Here is a 24,425-nt window from a genome sequence, read left to right as displayed (position 1 = left end):
CACAGCTGCGTTCAATGCGCCGTCCCCCTGCTGCCTCTTAGTGCCCTTCTACTGGCCCTCTTGGGGATGCTAAAAGATGGCAGGAGGGCGTTCGAGGCACCGGCCCTGCAGGTTCACCCATTGATTGCAGCACCGCTCCAGAACTGGCGCTTCAATGGGTAAAACTGCAGGGCCAGCTGGCGCCTCGAACGCCCCCCTGCCTCCTCTTAGCGCCCCTCTGCCGGCCCCCTTGGGGACACTAAGACACTTGGGGACGGTGCATTGAACACTGCCACGGTGGCACATAATGTGCCACCGCTTCCGCATTGGAGGCGCCGGCTCCGGAGCGGTGCTACAATCAATGGGTGAACCTGCAGGACTGGTGCCTCAAATGCCTCCCGCCACCTCTTAGTGTCCCCAAGGGGGCCAGCAGAGGGGCGCTAAGAGGCGGCAGGGGGGTAGTACATTGAACGTGGCCATGGCGGCACATAATGTGCCACCACTTCCGCATTGGAGGCACCAGCTCTGGAGCAGTCCTAGTCAATGGGTGAACTTGCAGGGCTGGCGCCTCGAACGCCCCCCTGCCACCTCTTAGCGCCCCCCTGCCAGCCCCCTTGCCTCTTAGTGCCCCCCTAAGGCATCCCACCCCTCCACGGGGTGGTACCACCCACTTTGGGAATCACTGCTATAGAGCACTACACACCAGAACAACTAGATACAAGGAGTTTTTCCCCCGAATACCATCACTCTGCTAAACAAATAATTCCCTCAACACTGTTCAACTATTACAAAGTCTGCACTACTATTACTGTTAATCTTCTCATCACCCCTTATCATCCATTCCCTCCCTCTTGGGACTGTATGACTGTAACTTTGTCGCTTGTATCCTTACAATTTATGTTGACTGTTTCCTAGTATGATTTGATTGCTTTATTGTACCCTATGGCTATTATTAAGTGTTGTACCTGATGATTCTTGACTCTTGATGAATGTATCTTTTCTTTTATGTACACTGCATTTGCACCAAGACAAATTCCTTGTGTGTCCAATCACACTTGGCCAATAAAGTATTCTGTTCTGTTGTATTTATTGTATTGTATTGTATTGTATTGTATTGTATTGTATTGTACTGTACTGTACTTTACTGTACTGTATTCTATTCTTATTCTATAGGGGTTTTGCACTTATATAGTATGTGATTAAACTCCAGGCATTAATCATGGACAATTACTTCCAGAGTTCTCCAACTCTTATTCCAACATACTTTAGATTGGTCCAAAGCAAATATTCCCCACCAACCGCCGAATTACAGGTAGTCCTCGACTTAAAACAGTTCACTTAGTGACCATTCAAAATTACAAGGGCATAGAAAGAGTGACTTACGGCCATTTTTCACCTTACGGCTGTTGCAGCATCCCCATGGTCACAGGAGTTACATTCGGAGGCTTGACAACTGACTCACATTTATGACGGATATAGCGTCCTTGTGTCACATTGATCCCTCTTCTGACAAGAAAAGTTCAAACGGGGGAAACCTGATTCACTTAACAACCGCATTGCTAACTTAACAACGGCAGTGATTCACTTCACAAATGGGGCAAGGAAAGCCGTCAAATGGAGCAAAACTCCCTTAACGCATTTTGTCACTTAGCAGAGGAACGTTTGGGCTCCGTTTGTGGCCGTTAGGGCTACCTGTATAATCTGCCTTGCCCAGTGGAGTTACCTGGAGATTCTGACTGTTTCTTAAAAGGACACCAGCAAAGATTATACAAAAGAATGGTGCTTATTCCCTTCTGCTCCCCCGAAGGGAACCAAACATGTCTTGAATTAGAAATTGACACAGACTCCCAGTGTGTTCCTGGTCAACCTATACAAGTTTAATTCAGTGCAGTGCCACCTGCTCTGTTTCTCAGAAACACACATCTGATTGGAGTCTCCCATTTCTTCATATTTGGCACATGTTCCTCAACAACACATGTGTTTCAAGGAAAAGAGACACGTGACACGCTATGAGGAATTCCTAATACCCAGACGAGACTTCCTATCCAAAAATAGCAACGTAATACAGGCTAACCATTTAGTCTCTATAAACAGATGCTGTCTATCTTAGGAAAAGGCCAAGTTCCAAGCCTGCACGGAGCTGCCGTGGTTTCCTAATATTTTTAGATATAGGTGAGTGCACTGCATATATTTAAAAAGCTAGCTAAGATCACATAAGAACCATCAATTCCTGATGCTATACCTATTCAAATCACAAAGAATATTTTTTTTAAAGTCTTCTTTATGACTTGTCCTTATAAAATGGTAAGCGTCCCTAGTTAATTGCCAAGGCTTAGTATTGTTCATTATATTCAGCAACAACCTACCAAAAACTGAAAAAAGTGAAAACATTATGAATAGAGGAAACTGGATGACCTCTGAGTGGATCCCATGAGAGCTGCCATTTGGAAAACCCACGGGAATGGCATCCATGCTACTCCTGCGATTTAAGCACTGAAAACTCCTTTCATTCCTGGGAGGGTGGCAGAAATAATCTTAATTGCACCGGGAAGAATGCAGAAAGGAGGGAGAATGCTGACAGCAATGTCTACTCACCGAACATCTTATGGGGCTGCCCAGAAGAGCATTAGGTGAGTAGACCTGGTGCAGAAAGCAGCTGCATGGGTTAAGTAAGAGCCGTCAGATATTTGAAACATGTAACACCACTGCTATGTGAACCACCACCACTGCATTGGCTGCCAGTGTGTTTCTGCGTGCAATTCATAGCCTTTCATGGCTTGGCACATCGTTTACCTAAGGGACTGTGGACTGTGTTCTCCAAGTCACTTCTACCTGTCCAATTGGGTGCAGCAGGATGGACATTTTACAGATCCCCTCAGCCAAGGAGTGGGCTGGTCAGGCTGGTCAGGAAATGGGCCTTCTCTGCTGTACTCCCTGCCCTCAGGATGATTCCAAGCCTGCTGGCCCTTCATAAATTCCTGATGACTTGGTTATGTACCCAGTCATGGAGGCCCAAGTGTGTTACAGGTTCCATTTCTTGGCTATATCAACCCTCATGGTTACAGTTTTATTCAGTGACCATACTGTGCATATTTGGTTTAATTGCCTTTATGTTTTTTACAATGTACCTGACTTACATACAAATTCTATGTAAATGGATCTCGTTCTTAACCCAGGTGACTGTCTCTATTTATTTTAATCAATTGGTAGAGATGTCCATCTCAACAAGTGGCTCTGGGCAGCAAGCAATAACAAATGGAATCCTAAATACAAAAATTAAAATACACAGCAGTAGAGAAAAGCAATACTCAGTAGTAGATTCCTTTCTGTCACTTTTTCCCCTTAAGGCTGAACCTTGCCAGTTTTTTTTTTAAAGACTTAATTCCCAACACTTCACATTCAGAAAAAGCAGAGAAGAAAAAAATGTTCCATTTTTTTTTCTCGGTAGCCTTATGAAGCAACTTAAAATGGAGGAAGTCCACCATTTGGATCCCCTCCATTTGAAAAAAAGTGACCCACCTATATGCATCTAGCACAATCTTCCTTAAGCTAAAAGAAGGGAGATAGAATGGAATAATCTGGACTCTTGAGATGACTGCTTTAACAATCCCATTGCTCATAGAGCTATTTTTGAGGAACAAATCAAATAATGACTAACCTACGCACTCCAAGAGGGTAATCTGCCGAGCCACTGTTCTTTGTACCAGGAAAGGCAGCCCTGAGCCGCTCCCAGAGGTACAGGAATGGTCCAACAGGTCCTGTGTAGAAATAACAAACGTTATTAGGGGGTTCATTGCAACAGAAGCAAGCATTCGTGCCATTCTATCTTCCCAGGGAACCTTTTTTATTGGACAGATATGGAAATAATATGACTAGTTAAGAGCATTTAGCACTAGGATGGACACCCATCATCCGTTGGGTCATCTTTTCAGAGATATTTCCATTCCACAGAAGCAGAATGACCACAGGTGGTCGGCAAAAATGCAGTGACAGTGGGAACAATTTCCCACTGGCTTCCCCAATGAGTTTTGTGAGAAGCTAGCAGGAAACATCAGAAGCTTGCTTGCTTCCTTCCTCCCTCACCGCCTTGAGTGCCAGCTTCCCCATTTACTTTGCTTATGGGAAGCTTGCGGGGAGAAAGTCAGTGGGCAAGTTAGCAGGGTCTGGAAGGATGCATGAGGGTGAGCAAGAGTTACTGTATGGATCAGGGAAGATGTGCAGAAGGGCAGCACAGGTCAGGAAGGGTCTTTTGGGGAGCGCCAAATGCTCCACATGAGTCAGGGAAGGCATGGGGGGCAGGGGAGCAGCACAAATCAGGGAAGGTACAGGGGTTTGGCACAGGTCACGTGTGGAATGGGCCAGGAAGGCTGCGGGGAAGTTCCTTTTTCCCTGTTCCTCTCTTTCCCTTCCCTTCCCTTGCCAGCAGACAGGTAAGTAGCTACTGTGGGGTGGGGGGTGGGTGGGAGCAAGGGATTGCAAGATTGCCTGGGAAATTGTTACAGAATATTGAAATTGAAGATCATGTGATCCTAACACTGTAACACTGAAGCAGCTACAATTTCACCAAATTTCATTCCCTCAGAGTCCTTGATTTTGAACACATTCTGTCAGTTAGCCCATTGGAGGTACGCTGATTCAAAAATTGCTGCCCTGTGATGCACCGTTTTGCCCAATTAAAGATCATAATGAAAGTTTTAGTAGTATATAAACACTGCAATCTTATACAGGTTTATTGGGAAATAAATTCTATAGAACTCGTAAGCCTTAGTACCCTGGTGACAAGTTTGTCTAATTATTTTTCAGTATCTACTGAGTTACTGATCTAATGGACATTCTTGCTAGCTTTGTAATTCATCACAGCTGTAACTAAACTTTCAGTATCATATTACTTCTCCGATTTAAGTATACAGTTTTCATTTCCCACTTACTAATTTTGAATCCACTGTCAATTTTTCTTTTCTTTTTTACAGAAAATGATGATCTTTCTTAAATGAAAGGAAAGTTTGAGATTTCCAAAAAATTTCCAAACTGCAAACTATATTCCTGTGCAACTGTAGAAAATTACAAACTTATTATATTTTATTGGAAATCTGCCAAATAGAATCGAAGTTGCTTTTCACAGATGCTAGATATGGATGATAATGAAATATAACTCTTTCCAATTGTTTATTCAGATTTCAAATGCAAAGCATTACTGAATTCTGAAAACCCTTCCTATTTAATACAATTTAAAGATCATAAAAACACTGATCACTGTTGTTAGCTTGGAGGATACATATAGAAGTTCTATAACAAATTTTAAAAATATAATTCTATAGAGATATGCTTCATATACACAAGTTACGCTCGGTGTAGTCATGTCAAAATATAAATACTGCAATGTTGCTGTGTCTTATTACCATTTAATAGGGATTTGAATATAATACATATGCTAAGAATCATTAACAAAACAATACTATAAAAGCAAAGCATTGCAGCCTGCTCATCTCCTGCATAAACATGCTTCAAAAATTGCTGGAAGCATCCAGCAATACTTTCTATGGTCTAAGAATTCTTGTGAAGCTTCAGTGGAGGTCCTCACATTTCCAGAAGACGTTAAGAGGCTGCAGCTTTTCATTAAGACAGTTCTATCTCTCTGTCTGTCTGTCGGTCTTCCTACCTACCTACCTGCCTAAACTTACAAAACTGGAACAGCTTTAAAATTAAAATATTTCATACTATATATAAAGTAAAACTAAATGACATCAATGCATTGCTAATACATTGCTAAATGTATTTCATTTACCAAAGTTAGTGAAAGTCCGCCTTCTGTTCATCTAAATCATTAATGGTAAATATTAACTTGATTGATAAAGAAGACATTCTTATTCTTACCATAAGGAGACATTTAGACATTATTTCTGGAATATTTCTTTTGTTGCTGTATCATTGATATACCCAATAAGCAATTTTAGGTACTATGGAGACAGCGCACGTAGTGAATCTTTTCATATCAACCGCCTCCTTTCAATATGCTTCCATTTTTTTCACACCCACCACAGATGAAAATTGTCTGCCCTCGAACCCACGCATCTCCAGCATAAATATGTTACTAAATTTTTCATGTTTTAAATGTCTCAAAAACAAGTTATGCAAGGCCTTCAAATGTTTTGTCGAGATTGCCATTTTATTCAACGGGGTAAAACCAACCTGCCAAATATTCTCATTTAACTCAATGCCCACCCACTTCCAATTACTGTGCTACTTCACTTTCTACATCTTCTGCTTTTTTTTTTCTTCCCCCAACACCACTAAGTATTTTTCCTGTGCCTTTGGACAGTATTTTCTTATTTTGTATTCTGAGGTTGTGCACAACTCTTCATACCAATCTAAATGTGTTTTATACAATTATCCTTTGCTAGGAAATAATTTAAGACTCTCATCTCAAACAGTCCGAAGAACAATCCTGCTAAATCCTCAAGCATGTACGATAATACATTCCCATTCATTCAAGACGTATAAAAGGAGGCTTGCTTTAATAACTACCTAGTTGTCAGGTTTCGATTTAGGAGGTCTGCCAGATAGAAGAGATGCAGTGAATTTCAATGAATATTGTGTCTTGCCCAGTGATTTTTTTTCCCTTAAGAAATATCCATATGGGAGCCCTGAAAGGAATGTTATTCCTGGATTTTATTCTTGTCATTAGATTTGTTTAAAGCTGGCAAAGCCTAACTGTTAATGTACTATACACAAAAGGCTGTTTTAAAAAAATCTCAGATGACTTAGACGTGATAGCTCAGAAAACGTTTTTGAGTTTAGCATTTTGACAAAAAGCGTTCCTTTTAAAAAATTGTCAGGTCAGAACTGGAGAAAGTATTGACTCGACCTTATGTCGTATGCAGTATAAACCATGCGTTAGTTTAAGTCATATCGACATAGCCACAAGGTGGCAGCAAAGCAATTTATTTGAAAGCAAAGCAGGAAGGGGGAGAAAGTCTTCTTCTGTTAAAAGAATGGCACAGGATCAAGGAGTATACAAAAACATTCTCCAAACTGGAGTTAAGTATGCACTGTAACTCTCAAAACAAGCTCTCAATTTTGGGGAAAAATGGGCCAATATTAACCTAAACCCTAATCAAAACTCTCTTAAATGGAACACAACAAATTTGAGTATCTGACCAAGTTAATCTATATTATATTAAGATGGTCTAAAGCTAGATGAGAAATCAGTATACTGGCCTAAAGGGGTAGTTCCATTCTCCATTGCTGGAACTATCTGAGTGATTTGGATCAGTCGATCTCTTTCTGCCCACTCTCTATTCAGGAGATTTTTGAGGATATAATGTATGCAAACGTAAGATCTTGGAAGAATGATAACATTAATAGTGTTCCTTTAGCCATCCTACGTGTTGCGTTCAGAAAAGACTGAGCTGAAGTCTTCACTCCGGTCCGCGTTTCCAGCAGGAACACGGACCGTTCCTATTGGCTGATGCCGTTGACAGCTGACTATAAAAGGGAGCTGTCAAACAGCATCAGCTGTTGCCCGCCAGGTGGCTTTCCTGTTAGCGCGGCAGTCGCAGCAACCATTTATTGTTATAATAAAGTTAACAGCGAAGTTGCTCCATGTTCGCCTCAGTCATTCTGCCGCTCCACAACACTACGTATTTGGCTTTGTTTCATGGAGTGAGACCAAATGTTGCCCAAGATTCTCAGAATTTGCTTGAGCTGCCTTGGGCTTAAACTCAAAAATTTAAATCAGGTCACTTAAATTTTATAGAAATCTTTCTTTTATTCCAAATCATACATTCTCTGAACTAAAAGCAGTGGGTAGCTAACACCAACAATTAGCTGCCAAATAAACCCAAGCAAGGAAACCCAGAGAATTTTTGCCAAGGCTCATTTGCTTCAATCATAGCAAACCGTTCTGTTTAGTGACTGTTCGAAGTTACAATGGCATTGATCAAAATTTGGATGCTTGGCAACTGGCATGTATTTATAGCAATAGCATATAGACTTATATACCGCTTCACCGTGATTTCCAACTTCTCTAAGCAGTTTGCAGTATATTGCCTCCAACAATCTGGGTCTTCATTTTACTGACCTCAAAAGGATAGAGAGCTGAGTCAACCTTGAGCCTGGTGAGACTCAAACTGCCAAACTGCTGGTAGCTGGCAGTCAGCAGAGTTAGCTGCAGTACCGCATTCTAACCACTGCGCCACTGTGACATTTATGAGGGGGACGGGGTCATGTGGTTGCATTTTGTGACCTTGGACAATGGAAATCCTGGTCTCAACTATGGTCGTAAGTTGAGGATTGCTGCAATTTCCCTGTCCATATTACTTGGGCCATATTATTGCCTCCAAAATTTCTCAAGCAGAATTCCTCTTCACAAATTGTACATGGACAGATACAGACTATGTTCAAAGCCTGTTCTAGACATGCCAATTTGTTATGGAGTCACTTGGCCATTTTCTGGAAGCTTCACAATCAAAAGCATTTATAGAGTTCATCCTTTCTCTGAAAACGGAATACTGTGTAAAAGTTTCTAATTCAAGGGACAAACTTCTGGAAATTGCCAGATCACCCTCAAAATGGACTGTTGGCCCGATTAATCAAGGTCACATGGAACATTCCAGAACTCTCTAGATTGTTCCATTCCCAGAATAATAGATTTTGCAGAGATTTTCTTTCAGCCATGCTTCTCCTTCACCTGCTAGGTGCTGCATGTATGCTTTTTTCCCCGCCTTCTTAGGAAGGAAGGATATCAGTGGAATTAGCTATGATGTGGAAAAGAGAAACATGCTGGAGCAGGAATCTGCTGGGAATAGGGAGGAATCAAATGTTCAGTTCCCAGAGCGAGCCTTTTTCCCTAGACAGTCATTGTGGCTCCCTGGTCTTCATTAAACAGAATATACCCTGCCTCACAGAAATGTGACTGTGTACACTGTGCAATCTATTCCCTTAAGGACACTTCTGAGATACCTTACAGTAACTATGGAAACACTACCTGTTTGCTGCTTATAACAGCCAACTATGATCACATAAAGTTGCTACAAGAGGAAAGCTGCCTCTACAGGATAAAAATAATAATAATCTGTGGTAAAAAGCATTATTGTTAAAGGTCTCTGTATTCCTTCCATGAAGTTCACAAACTCTTGAGGTTCTAGACCCACTGCTATACGTCAAGCTAGTTATAGAGATATTGTAAGGATTTGTGATGCTACAATTACTTTATTTGTTTGTCAAATCTGTATACCATCCATCTTATCCAGAGCTATTCTGGGCCACTTGCAACACCTTGTAAGTATAGTTATACGGATAAAGTTCCACTGGGAAATTCAAAAAGTCAGGAGAAACTCATTTGAATTCATTGCAATTATTTGCATACTAAAACACTATAAACCTGTTAATGGGAGCCAATCCCTCAGTTACTAAAACAGACATATATTGTTTTCCTGTTAATCTTTTAACCTCCTATTTGTTTAATTCTGCTGTGATGTATTTTATACTGCAAAATCTCAGATTAAGGAATTGCCTCCTTGCATTCTGTAAGGCGCTTCACGCTTCATTGATGGCCTTTCATTTTAAAAAAATAATTCCATTAATCGATTTTAAGTAGATAATAAAAAATATACTCAAAGAACGAAAAAATAAACAAGCTGGAAAAAAAAAAGATGGAAAAAGAAGAAATTAAAAATACCAAAACACACACTCTTCCTCCCCCTCCCTCTCATAGATGGATGGATGGAGAGAGAGAGAGAGAGAAATATGGGTTCCAATATCCCAGTCAGCAATTACACATACATTCCTAATTAAACCAGGCTCTCATTATAATACTCTTCCTTTCTATATAACCCATTCTTTCTAATCATCAGAAATATAAACCACAAAGTCATTTTCTTTCTCACACAAATAGTCTATAAGAGGTTTCCACTCATTGGTGAATATCAGTGATGATCTTTCTCTACACTAAGCCTTTCATGTCGACTATAGCTCATTCACCTGGAAGTAAGATACATGGGGCTCCATCACAGACAGTCTAATTTTCATTCATCCACAATTCCTTTCGGTAGCCAAAAACCCAACACAGTTCTGAAGAATATAACAAAATAACAGTTGCAATGGATCTATCCTTCATTATCCTATACCAGGGTGAGCACCCTGAAGGTTTTCAGCTCTTGCCAAATACCAATGCTTGCCGTTCTGATTATAGTTGGGACTGACATCATCTGGAGATTTGTTAACAGACTGTTCACTACTTGCAATAGAAGAAACTTTCAGACAGAATCCAGAAAAGGCATTTTCACTGAGATCTAGAAAGCTTTCTTTTTCAGTTTATAACCAAACATGCAGCATTAGTTTCACCCACTCTTGTATCCAAGTGGCCCCAGCTTTAAGTATGCTTTTAAGTAACATATTGGAGGCTTTCCAAGGGGTTATGTAAATAGTTCCAGGCATTTTTACTCCTCCCCACCCCAATAAAACAAAAATCTTCCTGCAGACCAAACTCTACCTGGCATGTCACAGGTGTCGTTCCCACAGGCAGTACACAGGTTCAATAGTTCAAAAAGACAGAGGCCCTATATCTAATATGAGCGTGCAAAAACCTAAGTGCTTTTCAGTTGCACTCCGGGTTGTACCAAGGCTGCACCAACAATAACAGCTTTACTTCCCTAGATGATTCTTCCCAATTCCTAGATGGAACTCCAAGGGATCTTTTAAAAAGGATGACATTGTTTTCATAGTCCTTCTACCAGTCCTAATGACACTTCCATCATCGTCATTACTTCACAATAAGAGTCCTTGCTGAAATCCCAAACGCAGGCTGGGTTTGGGCCAATGCAACAGCTAGGCTCAATTGGGTTTGACAGTTTGTGGCTTGCTGCGCTCTGGAAACTGAAACTTTGCCTCTGCATCCTATATGAACTATAACTGCACTATGATTTTATCTATTTATTTTAAAACATAGTACACCATTAGCTCAGGTTTAGGGAATTGTATGATCCCAATCCATGAAAGCTGTATTACTTCTCAAATGCAGTTTTTAACTGTATGTCCATTCCTCATTTAGTGTGTGTGTGTGTGTGTGTGTGTGAGAGAGAGAGAGAGGGAGACAAGAGAGAGAGGGAGAGAGGGAGGGAGAGAGAGAAAGGGAGAGAGGGAGGGAGGGAGAGAGAGAGAGAGAGGGAGGGAGAGAGAAAGGGAGCGAGAGAGAAAGGGAGGGAGGGAAGGAGGGAGGGAGAGAGAGAGAGAGAAAGGGAGAGGGAGGGAGGAGGGAGGAGGAGAGAGAGAGGGAGGGAGAGAGAGAGAAAGGGAGGGAGGGAGGGAGGGAGGGAGAGAGAGAGAGAGGAGAGGGAGGAGAGAGAAAGGGAGGGAGAGAGAAAGGGAGGGAGGGAGAGGAGGGGAGAGAGAGAGAGAAAGGAGAGAGGGAGGGAGGGAGGAGGGAGAGAGAGAGGGAGGAGAGAAAGGGAGAGAGGGAGGGAGGGAGGGAGAGGGAGAGAGAGAGAGAGAAGATCATTGCTTGCTGCTGTCTCATTCAGATGAAGTTTTCTCATACAGCTACACTAGTGTTACTCTCAATCCTATGGGTGTTGCTGTCAAGGTGTACAAATTTTGGCTGTAATATGTGCACATTGGTCAGAAAATGAATCTTTTATTACCATGGTATTTACAAATGGTTGTTAACTGAGATTCTCGCTAAAGGAAGAGCGGGTATACTTGGAAAACTGGGTTAATAAGTAGGAATCTGTTTTTCTTCTAAGTCATTCAGGACAGTGCCAATATAGCCCTTGGAACAGCCCTTGAAGTTAGGCTTCAGCAAGAACTACTTAACGAGGCCTCCTTCTAAGTGTGTCTCAGTTTTCCCCAAATCTTCCTACGTGACATACCTTGACAGGTTTCCTATGGTTGGTTCTGGGACTGTTCTGTACAGGCAGCATGAAAGGGGACTATGCAATGCTCCATATTTTAAACACCACATTACGGGCAATCCGATTAGAAAGAAAAACAACGGAGTATTATTTGATGCTTAGTAACAGATCACAAGACAAGGATTACTTACTGCCAATGTGTTGTCGCCAACGTTTGAGGCGATGAGCCCTTCAATTGTGCCATATTCTGCGTCCCTCGAATTCAGCCTTTCCATATGGCGCTGCCGAATCTTTCTGATGATTAGCATCGTTGCCACCGAAAATACGATCAGCACCATAAAGGGAGCCAGTACAAAAATAACAAACATTTCCATGGTATAACCCATGGCTTCCCCTTGAGATGGATGCCCTTCACAAAGAGAGACAACAACAACAAAAAATATGATTAGGCAAAAGCTTGATGCAGATGGCTTTGAGAAACATGATCTAAGAACAAGACTAAAAAAAAAGAAAGGGAACCCAAGCACAAGTTGTCTCCCTTTGCAAAGGAAGAACACTCAGAAAGAAGATCATACCATGGGGACTTTTGGTTTGAGTTCCTTTGCCGACAGACTGAAACCGCTATCATGTGTGGTTTCGATCCGTGCTCGCCGCTGGAGAGCCCCAAGCCGGCTGGTTTCAGAGCTAAGCCACCCCATAGAGGTGGTGAAGAGGGGGGAGACTGCCAGCAGGATTGAGGAGAGCCGCATCTCTCCTCCTCAGCTGGCCATTACTCCCTTTCCCGAAGGCGGTTGCAGCAGCAGTCAGAAATGGCTACCTCAAAGAAGAACTCGATCGGAAAAGAATGTGCAGGAGGAAGATAAGAAGATAAGAAAGTAAGTTTTGGTTGACCGGGTTAAACTGAAAAGCAACAATGTAAGGTAGCCTGGAATTTAAACTATAAAAAAAATAACATTGTTCCCAAAGAAGATTTTGAAGTAGCGAAGGAGAGAGGGAAGGGAAAGGATTTGGTTTATTTTTCTTCCCTTCCCTATACTGACAGCTAAGAGACTTAAGCAAGAAATTGAAAAAAAATCCACTTTGACACCAATAGGCATTTAAGCTGAAAATAAAATGTCAAAGGGATAATAAAGATTCATGGATACTTAAAAGCTTTTAAAAGCAGGAAAGGAGAGAAAAAGAATAAACGGGCAGGATCTGGAAAAATGGAGGAGACTGCCTGGAACTAAAAGGAATTTACAGTGAAACCTCAACAAGATTCCTAAAAGATACATTTTAACTGAAACTTGGCAACAAAATAATAGAACCCCGAAAGAGAAAGTGGAAAAAAGAAGCAAGAAGAAATAGCTTTGGATTATTTGGGGATCTTTGGATTTTTGGTTATTGCATTTAAATGACTAAAATCAATCCGGTGGTTGTTTAAAAGTGTTTAAAATGGCACCACTTTTAGAAGAACTGAAAATGGAACTTAAAAAGTACAAAGAAGATGCACAAGAAGGGAGAGGTTCTTTTGGCTTTGTATTTCAACTCTTAGAAATGGAGATCTGGAACTATGAGAAACAACAAGAAACGCTTGCAGAACAAGAAGATTGGGACAAAGAAGAAGCCATCTTTAATGAACAAGTAATTTTATGTGGGGGGAAAAAGGAAAGGGGGGAAAGAGAATGAAAAGTTTAAGATTTGAAAAAACAACCAAAAAAAGAAGAATAGTTTGAAAAATAAGTATAATATTAGAATGCAACAGAAGAGGGGATTACAGAAGCGAGAATTAGAAGTAGAGAGACAAGGGGGTAAAAAGGGGAGGGAGAAGAAGAGGGGGCAGAAGGAAAGGAAAAGAAGTTATAAAGGACAGAAACAAGATATAGAGAAACAGGGAAAAGGTATAAGAATTGAAAGTATAAGCAAGATGTTAAGATTTGAATGAATATTAAAGATAGAATTGAACTGGAATGGAATGAGTGCTTTATTTACATATATTATATATATAAAATCTTTTTTTAAGAATATAGTGTGTTTTTTAAGAATGTACCAAGCAGAATTTGATTGGAAGTTATGTATTATATTGAATCTTAAAGGTATGCATTAAAGCTTAAATAAGAGTTGAATGGATAAAAGATATAAAGGTGTCATACTCCAATTAGTAACTACAGGGGAAAGTTTGTTTAATGAGAAAGGATAATATGAAATTGAAAAAGGACAGACAAAAGCATAAATATAATGATTTGAATTGAGATGAGATAATCAAAATAAAGTTGAGAAAATTAAAAGAGGGTAAAAACTACAGTAATAGATATGGAATAGAACACAAAAATGAGCATGAAATTGAGTTTGTGTCTGTATGAAGAAGTGATAACCTGGGACCATGCTATTTTCAAAAAAAGATGTTTTATTTGTATTGTGGTTTTTTTTTTTGTGAAAACTGAAATAAACTTTTTTTTAAAAAAAAGAAAAGGAAGAAAGATCACACCATGTGTTGTTCTCCTACCACTCTCTGGAAAAGGATACTCTGGGTTTGGCAGTAGGGGGCAAAAGTGGTGTACAAAAATTCCCCATGGATACTTAAATTCACACACTTTAGGGCAAACCTGGTGCAATGAGGAGTTACGGTACAATCAGTGAGAAAACAAAGCGAGCAAGCAAGCAAGCAAAAAGCACAAAGTCATTCTCTCCAGATGTTCCATTCATCTTGGGAGTTTGTAACAACATCTACTAGTAAGATCAAGTCTTCCTTGTCAGTCATGCTGATCACAACCAGTCTCCTGCTTGGACATTTGTACCTTTTGTTCTAATCAAGAGGGGGGCAACTTTTCTTCTGTTGATAGAAAACAGTGGCTTGTATATTTGTTCTCTTTTTTTTTATCAACAAACGAACAATAATTTAAAAATATGGTAGATGAAACTACGATGTTTATGTTTCCAGTTGTTTATTGCTCTCAGACATATGTGACTGTTCTAAATTTGCAGCTTAGCATTATTCACCAATATGTGTCAATTAGGGGTTGTGACCGTTCACTCATGAATTCACGAGCCATTTATAGCAACGTTTTGGGGGTTTTTTTTTCCTTATCAGCCTTGTGTGGGCAAAAAGGAGGAACGCTGCCCAAACTCACTTGTGCTCTGAGCAAGCGTGCAGATCTTGGATCTCCTATGAAGGCTGCCAAACGAACAAGGAAAGACTAAACAGGAAATGGGTGTCCCTCTCTGGGGTCTCTTTAAAAACAGAACCAAAAAGTTTCACCTTTCACTGGTAGCTCTGCTGTTATGTTGAAGTTGCACAGGTGCCCTTGACAGCATTCCACAGCTTGATCTGAAGACGGAGGAGTTCTACATGTCATCTTCCCCTGCTCATAAACTTGGAAGCAGCCCTTCTGATAAACTCTTTCTCCATTATTGATGCTCAAGGAGGAGAAGCACCTATGTCCTTTGCAGCGGAGTCCATTCACACATGACATGCCTTCGCACACACATTCATAGTCGGTCATTAATTTTAGCTCGTCTGTGGAGAAAGAGAAAACGGACCATTTTATTAATGCAAAAAACATCCTGAACCATTTCATCAAACAATATCATCAATTTTGTGGACGTTTTTGCAGAATCCATTTCTCCCTCTTGGTCCAGGTATAGAGCATTAGCATTCCATGAAAATGCAAACTGTTCAGCATTTCGAGTATACTCTGTTGAGTTAATGTTTTACAGTTAAATTAAGCAGACACCATGTTAAGCCAAAATCTGCTTTGTTTAGGTTTGGCTAAGCATGAGGGTAGGAAGTCAGCTAGAGGTTTGCAAACCATTGTTCAGTAATATATGTGCAAACCCAGTGCATTTATTTTTATTTGTTTGTTTGTATCCCACTTTTATTATTTTTACCAATAACACAAGGCATATCCAACACACCTTCCTCCTTCCATTTTCCCCAAAACAATAACTCTGGGAGGTGGGTTGGGCTGAGAGTGAGTCATTGCCCCAAAGTCACCCAGACAGCTTTCGCGGCTAATGCAGGATATGAACTCATGGTCAACTGAGGTTTACTCAACAAGCTATCCTTAATCATACTTGATTCAAATATCATACTAAGCCATATTCTTATCTGCATTAAGACTTATTCAATTTATCAATATTGGACAAACAACAGTTCAAGATATGTGAATCCACCCATAGATTCTAATCCTAGCTTGTCATCCATTTGCCAAACACACTGAAGATGATGTTGACATCACATCTCACCATAGTTAAGCTTCCATAAAGATGGTTCTGAACATTTTTAAAAGCAGGCCATTGCCCAAGCATTTCAAAAACCAAGAAGAGAAATCTCCACAAAGATTCTCAGAAATCCCTGCCTCTTCTCCCTTTGTCTCCACAGCTTTGTGTGGCTTTTCTGGCTACTGTCAATGATGTAACTATCAAGTTCCACACAAGAGAGATCATGCATGCAACAAATATCTTCTCAAAGAATATACTGAATTACACTTAAAAATCAGGAGGAAGGAATTAAATTTTATCTAATTATAGTCAAGCAAACAGCATGGAGAAAAACAGAATGCTTCCACCTGGCACACTTGGAATAGGACATAGGGCACAGAACATGCAAGATGTAGCACTAAATGACACTCCTTATCTACTCACTTGCGTACATCATTGTCAAGGAAAGACAACTGTACTTGGCATACGAAGCAGAACATGAAACAAATACCTCCCAAGTAGGTCTAAAAATAAAACAATGCAGCCAAGGAACAGTTTGATGGTCTTTTGTGACAAGCAAAGTATGCAGAGTTTTGAGAATCCCAGCCTTCTGGGCATCTGCTGAAAAAAAAAATCACCTGCTTTTGTGTGTGAGAGGAGGGGGCAGGGGAGGGGAGGGGAGGAGAGGAGAGGAGAGGAGAGGAGAGGAGGGGAGGGGAGGGGAGAGGAGAGGAGAGGAGGGAAGGGAAGGGAAGGGAAGGGAAGGGAAGGGAAGAGAAGAGAAGAGAAGAGAAGAGAAGAGAAGAGAAGAGAAGAGGTTGTCCCATGAAATAGTGGTTTCAGATCTTCGGGGAAGGGAGACAATGGGAACAGGAGTGTGAGGATGGGTCCTGCCCCTTAGAACTGTTCCACTGATCACTTAATGATTCTATACATCTGGGATTCTGGAGATATGCAATAACTGCATATCACAGACACAGACTGAAACCAATTGGTAATTAGCCAAATTATATTTTTATAAAATGAGTGCTAAGCTATATTTGGAAACAGTGAAATTTATTCTGCAAGGTGCCTTGTTGGCAAAGCAATAGAAACTTACATATCTGCATCAATATCTCTATACATGTCTGTGTATTTATATATAATCAAAGCTATACAGTTTTAAACTGGAGGAAAAAGAACATATGGTTCTGAAGCAAAAACAGAGCTAATTACATAAAACAGCATCTAAAAATAATTCATGGCATGGACCCTGATTTTCAGTTCTGGCACGTTTTATTTCCTGATTGCAATTCCATACTTTGTATTTTAAAACTACAACTGCAAAACAAATCTGATTTGTCAATAAACAATCCAAGTGGGATCTTTGGTGCTCTCTGAGCTTGGTTGTTTGCTTGCAGACGTTTTGTTATCCAACTAGGAAAGTTACCTAGTTGGGTAATGAAACACCTGCAAGCAAACAACCAAGCTCAGAGAGCACCAAAGATCCCACTTGGATTATTACAAATATTCTCTCCTATTGGAATACAGGTAGTCCTCGAGTTATGAATGCAGTGGAGCCTGCCAATTACATTCATAACCCGAGGATTCGTTGGAGTGAATCACATAAAACACAAAAACTCCCTGCTTTGACCCATTCATTTGCTAATCAAATGTGCAGGTCGTTAAGTGCACATGAGGTATCTCAGGATAGGGAAGGCCATGAGAGGCCACCTGCTTAAGAACATCTAAGGCCTCCTCCCACCCACTGAAATACTTCGTGCTCCCCTCATCCTGTTGCGATGGGCCACTTACCTTGCAAAGATCTAGCAAGCTCTCCAGCCTCTCCGCCTCATAAGATCATGGCGCCCAGAAGCTTTTAGTCTCCCCGCAAAATGTTTGCGAGGCGATGGGACGCTTCAAGGAAGCAAAATCACGCTGTCTCAAAGAGTCCTGTCGTCTGGCAAACATTTTGTGCGGTAAGCTTCTGGGCGCTGTGATCACGTGCGACTTCAGGCACCCATCTGCTTTTGCGGAGAATGGTAGCCCGAAGTCCTGCAAGATCAAGGCACCCAGAACTTTTCACTCTCAGCGCATGGAAAGTGTTTGGAAGCTGATCGGATACTGGAAGCGAAATTGTCCCGCTCTCAAAGAAATCGCGGCAGAGAGGAGAGATCTCTGCAAGATAAGTGAGTCTGGCGTGGTTGCAGTGCGGGAGAGGGGAAGCAATTGTGGGCAGCCAGTGGGAAGAGAATAGGCAAGTAAAATGTTGCCGTGCCTCTGCGGTCATTCATAAGGTGAACAATTGCCGTGTCGCTGCAACATTCATAATTTCAACTGTGGGACTGTGTCGTAAATACTTGGGTGGGATTATCACGTAACTTTGAACGGTCACTAAGTGAACTGTCGTACTTGAGGATTACCTATAATCAAAAGTCTCCTAACGGATAATGTGCCATCACATCATTGTTGACAACTACACGGATTTTCTCTGTGACAATCTACTCCTGATTTGGTATTTCAGATCTTCCATCACCATATTCATTGTTACTGTAACTGAGTCCCTTGCTGCTGGTCATCCTTTTTCTCTTTCCTTTCATCTTTCCTATCTTTGGAGCCTTTTCCAGAGTGCTAAGTCTTCACTTAGCTTTGTTTGGTCATTTGTGCCTCAAGTGAGAACTCCGGGTTAATTTGTTCAATGATCCATTTGTTTCTTTGGCTGTTCAGAGTCTGCCTTTTAAACAAGGTCCTATTTAGAGTAGGTTAAAATCATTGTCATTTTCATGGCCCAATATCCAAACAGACACAATCCTTGCATTCTCATTATTGATCTGATCACTACTTGATCAAACAGTTCTCCTGACGTTTGGACAGCCTGGAGGTAACCTATCTAAATTAGGAAGCCAAGGAATCCCTGAACATTCTGTTCAATCACATCACCCACTGGTATTTAATAATTGCCAGTGGTATTTCAACATGATGTACTTTAGAAGATACACACAGTATAAACAGAGGCAAACATCTCTTAGTTTTCCCTTGGACATTTTTCCAGTCAGAAGCATGCATTGGTTTTCCCCTTTTGGTCGATCAATTCAGAAAAAAAGTGTATGTATTTTTGTAAAGAATTGCTCTTGTATAATGGAAAGACACATCCTATTATCAAATGTACTTTATGGTAAAAGTTTGTATTGCTGTGTGCATTTTTTTTTACGTGACTCAGTATAAAGAACAAATGCAATGCATTTGGGAGGGAAAATCCAAATAACCCTTCTCATTTATAAACAATTCACCTGGCTTTTTTTTTTAATATCTTCAACCTGTTATGAATTCCAGCATTTTCTTTGAAAGCCAGAGGGCCCACTTAGGAGATCTAAGACACTCTCTGAAGGGGAGAATATACACGTAAGAAATAGAAAGGCACCTTGCTTAATGTTCTTTTAGTGCAGGGGTCTCCAAACTTGGCAACTTTAAGACTTGTGGACTTCAACTCTGGCTGGAGAATTCTGGAAGTTGAAGTCCACAAGTCTTAAAGTTGCCAAGTTTGGAGACCTCTGTTTTAATGCCAAACAGGGTTTCCTTTCTTACAAAAGTCACAGTCTGCTCTGCTATTGAATGAACTCCAGGTATTGTCCGCTGGCGCTGAGTTTTACCATTTGCTATCAAAACTCGGTGATTATGTTACTTGGTTTTGCTACACAATGCTGGAGGAAATTTGTGGGCTTGAATGATTCAGTTAATATTTTGACCACAGAGACAGTGAGACACCAAGGAACCCCATAAAGAGAACTCCTGTTTCCTGCACAGGTTAAATCTAATGAAAAGGGAACAAGCTACACATTCTGTCAGTAGGAAGGAAGCTGTACATAGAGCTAAAAGGGGCAAAAAAATTGAGAGACTGGTAGGCTCCTGATTTTTACTACCACAGACTATCCAACTCTTTCTTACAATGGCTAGAAAAGGTGAAGGAGTTCATCTACTCTATCTGAAAACTTTGAGCCATTGCAACATCAAATTTGACCATCTCCTCTCAAAGAATCTTTCATTTTAATCCAGGTTTACTACCTATACTACAGAATCATAACAATTATAAGTTTTATTCTCAGAACATACACACAGAGGGAGGGAGGGAGGGAGGGAGGGAAGAAGGCAGGTTCACATATGATACTAAGCCATAAGGTGGTTCAGTTTTTCACATACCCAGTCCACACATTATGGTTATCAGTTAATATAGCTGGTTCCACAAACTCTGTAAAATCAACCATTACAGGTAGTCCTTAATTTAACACCACAATAGAGCCCAACATTTCTGTTGCAAAGTGAGACGATTGTTAAATCTCCTGACTGGCTTTGCCAGAAGCATTCCTATATTATCACTCCAACTGTGGTGTCCACTATTCTCTGCACCAGTGGTGGTATTCTACCGGTTCGGCCCGGTTCGATCGAACTGGTAGCTCTGACGATCAGCTGCTGGGCCCTCCCACCCACCCGGCTGTATACTGACCTTTATTTACTGCTTTTCAACCTCAGCTGCTTCACACAGCATAGCCGTTTGCCACATGTCAGCTGTTTTACACACTGGGCTTGCAGCAGGTGAGTTGCAAACGTTGCGCGTGCACAAAGCATGCACTGACACAGAACCAGTAGGAAAAAGTTTTGAAACCCACCACTGCTCTGCACCTGAAGAAACCAGATACTCCTAGTCTAAGGAAACGCTACAGAGAAATCTTATAAATAGCTAGGTTTTTGACTTTGAAGGAGGTGGGCAAAACCTTGTCAAATCTCTAAGTCAAGAACCCATCCAAAGAACTCTTTGAAGTTTCACTGAGATCTAGGGTGCAGATATTATTTAGCAAATCTTTGTTTTTCAGACGTTTGGGAGTTTAAGGGTCAAAATCCCTTACCTCTTCCATTAAGGTCCAGTTTTGGAGTCTGGCAAAGCTTGCAACCAACCAAAAAGTGGCATGACTTCTCAGCCTGCAGAAATAGCCCTCTACTAATCTAAACCTGGGGGCATGGTGGCCAAGCAGTGAAGACCCTGGGCTTATCAACCAGAAGGTCAGAAGTTCGAGACCCACATACCACATGATGGAGCGAGCTCCCCTTACTTGCCCCAACTCCTGCCCACCTAGCATTTAATTGCAAGTAAGTAGGTACCACTTCAGTGGGCAGGCTAACAGGGTTCTGTGCACCTTCAGAGTATAGTCATGCTGGCCACATGACCACAGATGCTTCTTCAGACAAGTGCTAGCTCTTTAGTTGTGAATCAGAGATGACTACGATCCTCTAGAGTTGGAGACAACTTGCAATGGAAGCTTTTTTTAAAAAAATCTAAACTTACTCATTTCCTTTAAAGCAGGGGCCCCCAACCCCTGGACCACACAAGTAGCAGGTGCTCGTGCTCATGTGTGAAGCTCCATTTGTGCTAGGGGCAGGCACATGCGCCCGCCGCTGAGCTGCGCCCGCAAGTGAAGCCAGGAGGATGGGAAAAAAATCTCTGGAAGGTTTTGTGGAGGAACAAATCGAATAAACCTGTGGTACATTTAGCACATTTCACAGATATAAAATCACATTACTTTGCATAATTTGTTACTACAAGTTGGCTTATTGAAAAAAATGTTTGGTATATTATATTTATGAGATAGTTTGTTCTCAGCCAATAATTATGGAGTTATTGATTAGAATGTAGCTTTAAAAGATCTTTTTTAATGGAGCAATATACTGGTAAATCTGATGGAACGAGGCCCGTCTCCTCATTAAGAGAGGTGGACACAGAAATGTTAATATTGTAAATGGAAGTAATCATTAACATTGTAGTGGTAAAGAAGAAAAAAACAAAAAGTTATTCTGAATTTATCCTCCAGGTTATCAGATACTGAAAGCAGTAATTGTCAGGAAAAAATAAGCACAGAAGGACTGATCAAGGCTCAGAATACACATTTTGCCCCCTGAACCACTGTTTAATTGTCCCAAATGTGTTTTTTTCAAGAGGCAATTGGACTTTCTGGTTTTTCTTTGAAGACGTTTCACTTCTCACCCCTTTCTCCAAAGCGCTGAAGAAGTTTCTTGGAGAAGAGAAACGTCTTCAAACAAAAACCATAAAGTCCAGTTGCCTCTTTTAAAAAAAGCACCTTTGGGACAACCATGATCTGGATGACTGAGAATCTCCACAGAAACTGCTTAATCGCCTACCCCACAAAGTCTGAAGTAGTTCTATATTATCTGTTGTTTCTGATCCTTTACCACTTTCATGTCGGTATTGAGCTTTCTATAGTTTTTCATCTTACTTGACTTCTTCGTTTGGAAGACTATCCCCATAAAAGAGTTTAGCTACGGTAGTTTATGGATGTCCAAATAAAACCAATATTATTAATATTTTATGCTATTTCCATCCGCTCCCCCAGAAAACATGAACAAGCATTCCTTGTAGGGAAACAGACTATTCCCCGGGTATGCCACCTTAACAAATAAGCTTTTTTTAAGTCTGTAGGGCGAAAGCAACAAGTTACAATTTTTCAATCGTTAATATCTTTCTAACGATTCAGGTATTGTAGGGGTCCTTAGGGGTACTCTCTAAGCTCGGTTGTTTTCTTGCAGACGTTTCATTATCCAATTAGATAATACCATCAATGCTACAACAGAGAGGAGTGCGTTAGAAGAGAGTGGCAAGCCCCATTCCCTTCTAGCACTGATGATATTAGCTAGTTAGGTTATAAAACGTTTGCCAGAAAATAACCAAACTCAGAGAACACCCAGAACTCTGCAATACAACCCTGAGCTACTAATATTCTCTTCTACTGGTATCAAGTAGTTTTGATTTTTTTTATAAAAAATTTTTTTCCTGGCGTGTTCGTATCTATGAATTTTTTTATATGTGTAAAACTCATGCAAGCCCTTTCATTTTCTGGACTCCTGCAATTTTTTAAGCACAAGAATGGGGAACATGCTATATCTCACTGTTGCTGAACTACGGCGACTCCTGGCCCCTGTTGCTGTGGCTGCTGGGTGTTGTTGTTCAGCAACATCAAGAAGAGCCAGGCCCTCCAGATCTGGTTCAGCAATTCACAGGGTAAGTATTTTTTAACACTTTTCCAGGAGCGTTACCTGCACTTTTAAACTATAAGCAGGTATTACAATAGAATGGATAGGTATTACAAAAGATAAATATTCATGTCTACTAGATCAGGGGTCACCAACCTTTTGGACCTCAGGGACCACCAAACTCTTAATTTAAATCCCACGGACCAGAGACTCTGGGAAAATCCTAAAAAAAAGTCTGCAGGAAAGTTCCCCACCCCATTTTCCTACCGATCAATCATTCTTTATTTGGGATCACAGGATACTGCCTCCAGCTTTGTTCTCAGGGGAGAGAGAGAGACTTTGGGCTTCATGCAAGGAAAGCAGCAGAAGTTGCAGACGTCTTTCTTTCTCTCTCCTAAATTCCGCCAGAAATGAGTCTTTGCCGGCACAGCCTCTTGGAGCAGGATGCCTTGCAGGGTCCCAAAGACTCATTTCTGGCAGAGTTTGGGGGAGAGAAAGAAAGACTTTTGCTGCTCTCCATACATGCTGCTTTCCTTGAAGAAGAAAGAAGTGGAAAGATGCAACCCAGTAGCCAGGCCAGGCGCGTAGGGTGCATGGGGCAAGTTCCCCTCCTCCGCCCTTTCCCCCCTCCCCTCACTATCTCGTGTTACTTCACAATGCAAGCAATGGCAGCCTTGTGTTCCCGCAGGCCACGTGGGTGGCACAGCCTTGTTTTCCCATGCAGCCTGGATTAATTGCTTTGGGAGGTGCTTTGGGAGTGACATTTCTCTGTGGACCACCAAAATTTTCTCGTGGACCACCAGTGGTCCCCGGCCCACTGGTTGGAGACCACTGTATTAGATTATATTAATACAATGTATTTTACCTTATGTTGACATCACATCATTTGTTGATGAATTCCCCAAATCTCTTATACTATTTGAGGGTATAAATGGTTATTCTGATCTTTTAAGATTTCAGTGATGTAATTCAGGGATCTACCATCATTGCTGCATTTTTACTATTTCTGCATAGAAAAATCAGTGCGAACTTTGGAAAGATATGAAGGCAACAAATATGCAAAGTTGCCTTGTCAGCTTTGTGCCTCATTTCTGGATGTTCATAGGCATATTTGACTTAGTCCACAACGTTTTTGAATTGCAACTCTCTGACCAAGCTAATAATTGGCTTCATAAATACAACTTTTTGACACTACCACTGAATTTTCCGTATCCCTTGCCAGTCTGCAGTAACATCCAATTTTGAAAATATTTTATTTGTTCAAAAAACCTCAAGTAGAAATTTTAAAACTTGGTTCTTTCCATTGTGGCCACTTATATCCTTTTACAGTATTTCTCATAACAGAATAAATTATCATCAAACAGATTGCATATTGATTCATATTCTTTACATTTTAATGAT

The 24,425-nt window shown here is 40.9% G+C and overlaps 1 protein-coding gene across 3 annotated transcripts in view; it reads right to left on the bottom strand.

Moving 5' to 3' along the window:
- ACVR1 (activin A receptor type 1) overlaps positions 1-24,425 on the bottom strand; it is an 89,687-nt gene that overhangs the window by 23,547 nt on the left and 41,715 nt on the right. For all 3 annotated transcript variants that reach the window (XM_087920176.1, XM_087920178.1, XM_087920179.1), the window contains 3 exons: positions 15,067-15,324; positions 12,020-12,237; positions 3,638-3,737 (listed from right to left, as the gene is read on the bottom strand). In XM_087920176.1, the coding sequence (XP_087776302.1) occupies positions 3,638-3,737; positions 12,020-12,237; positions 15,067-15,324 (576 nt within the window). The remainder of the gene's footprint in view (positions 1-3,637; positions 3,738-12,019; positions 12,238-15,066; positions 15,325-24,425) is intronic.

Source organism: Pseudonaja textilis, chromosome 1 (genome assembly GCF_049901715.1).
Source record: "Pseudonaja textilis isolate UNSWEBS1 chromosome 1, rPseTex1.2, whole genome shotgun sequence".
Classification (NCBI taxonomy): domain Eukaryota; kingdom Metazoa; phylum Chordata; class Lepidosauria; order Squamata; family Elapidae; genus Pseudonaja; species Pseudonaja textilis.
Note: the sequence above shows the minus strand (reverse complement) of the source record. Positions and strands in the feature narration are given on the sequence as shown.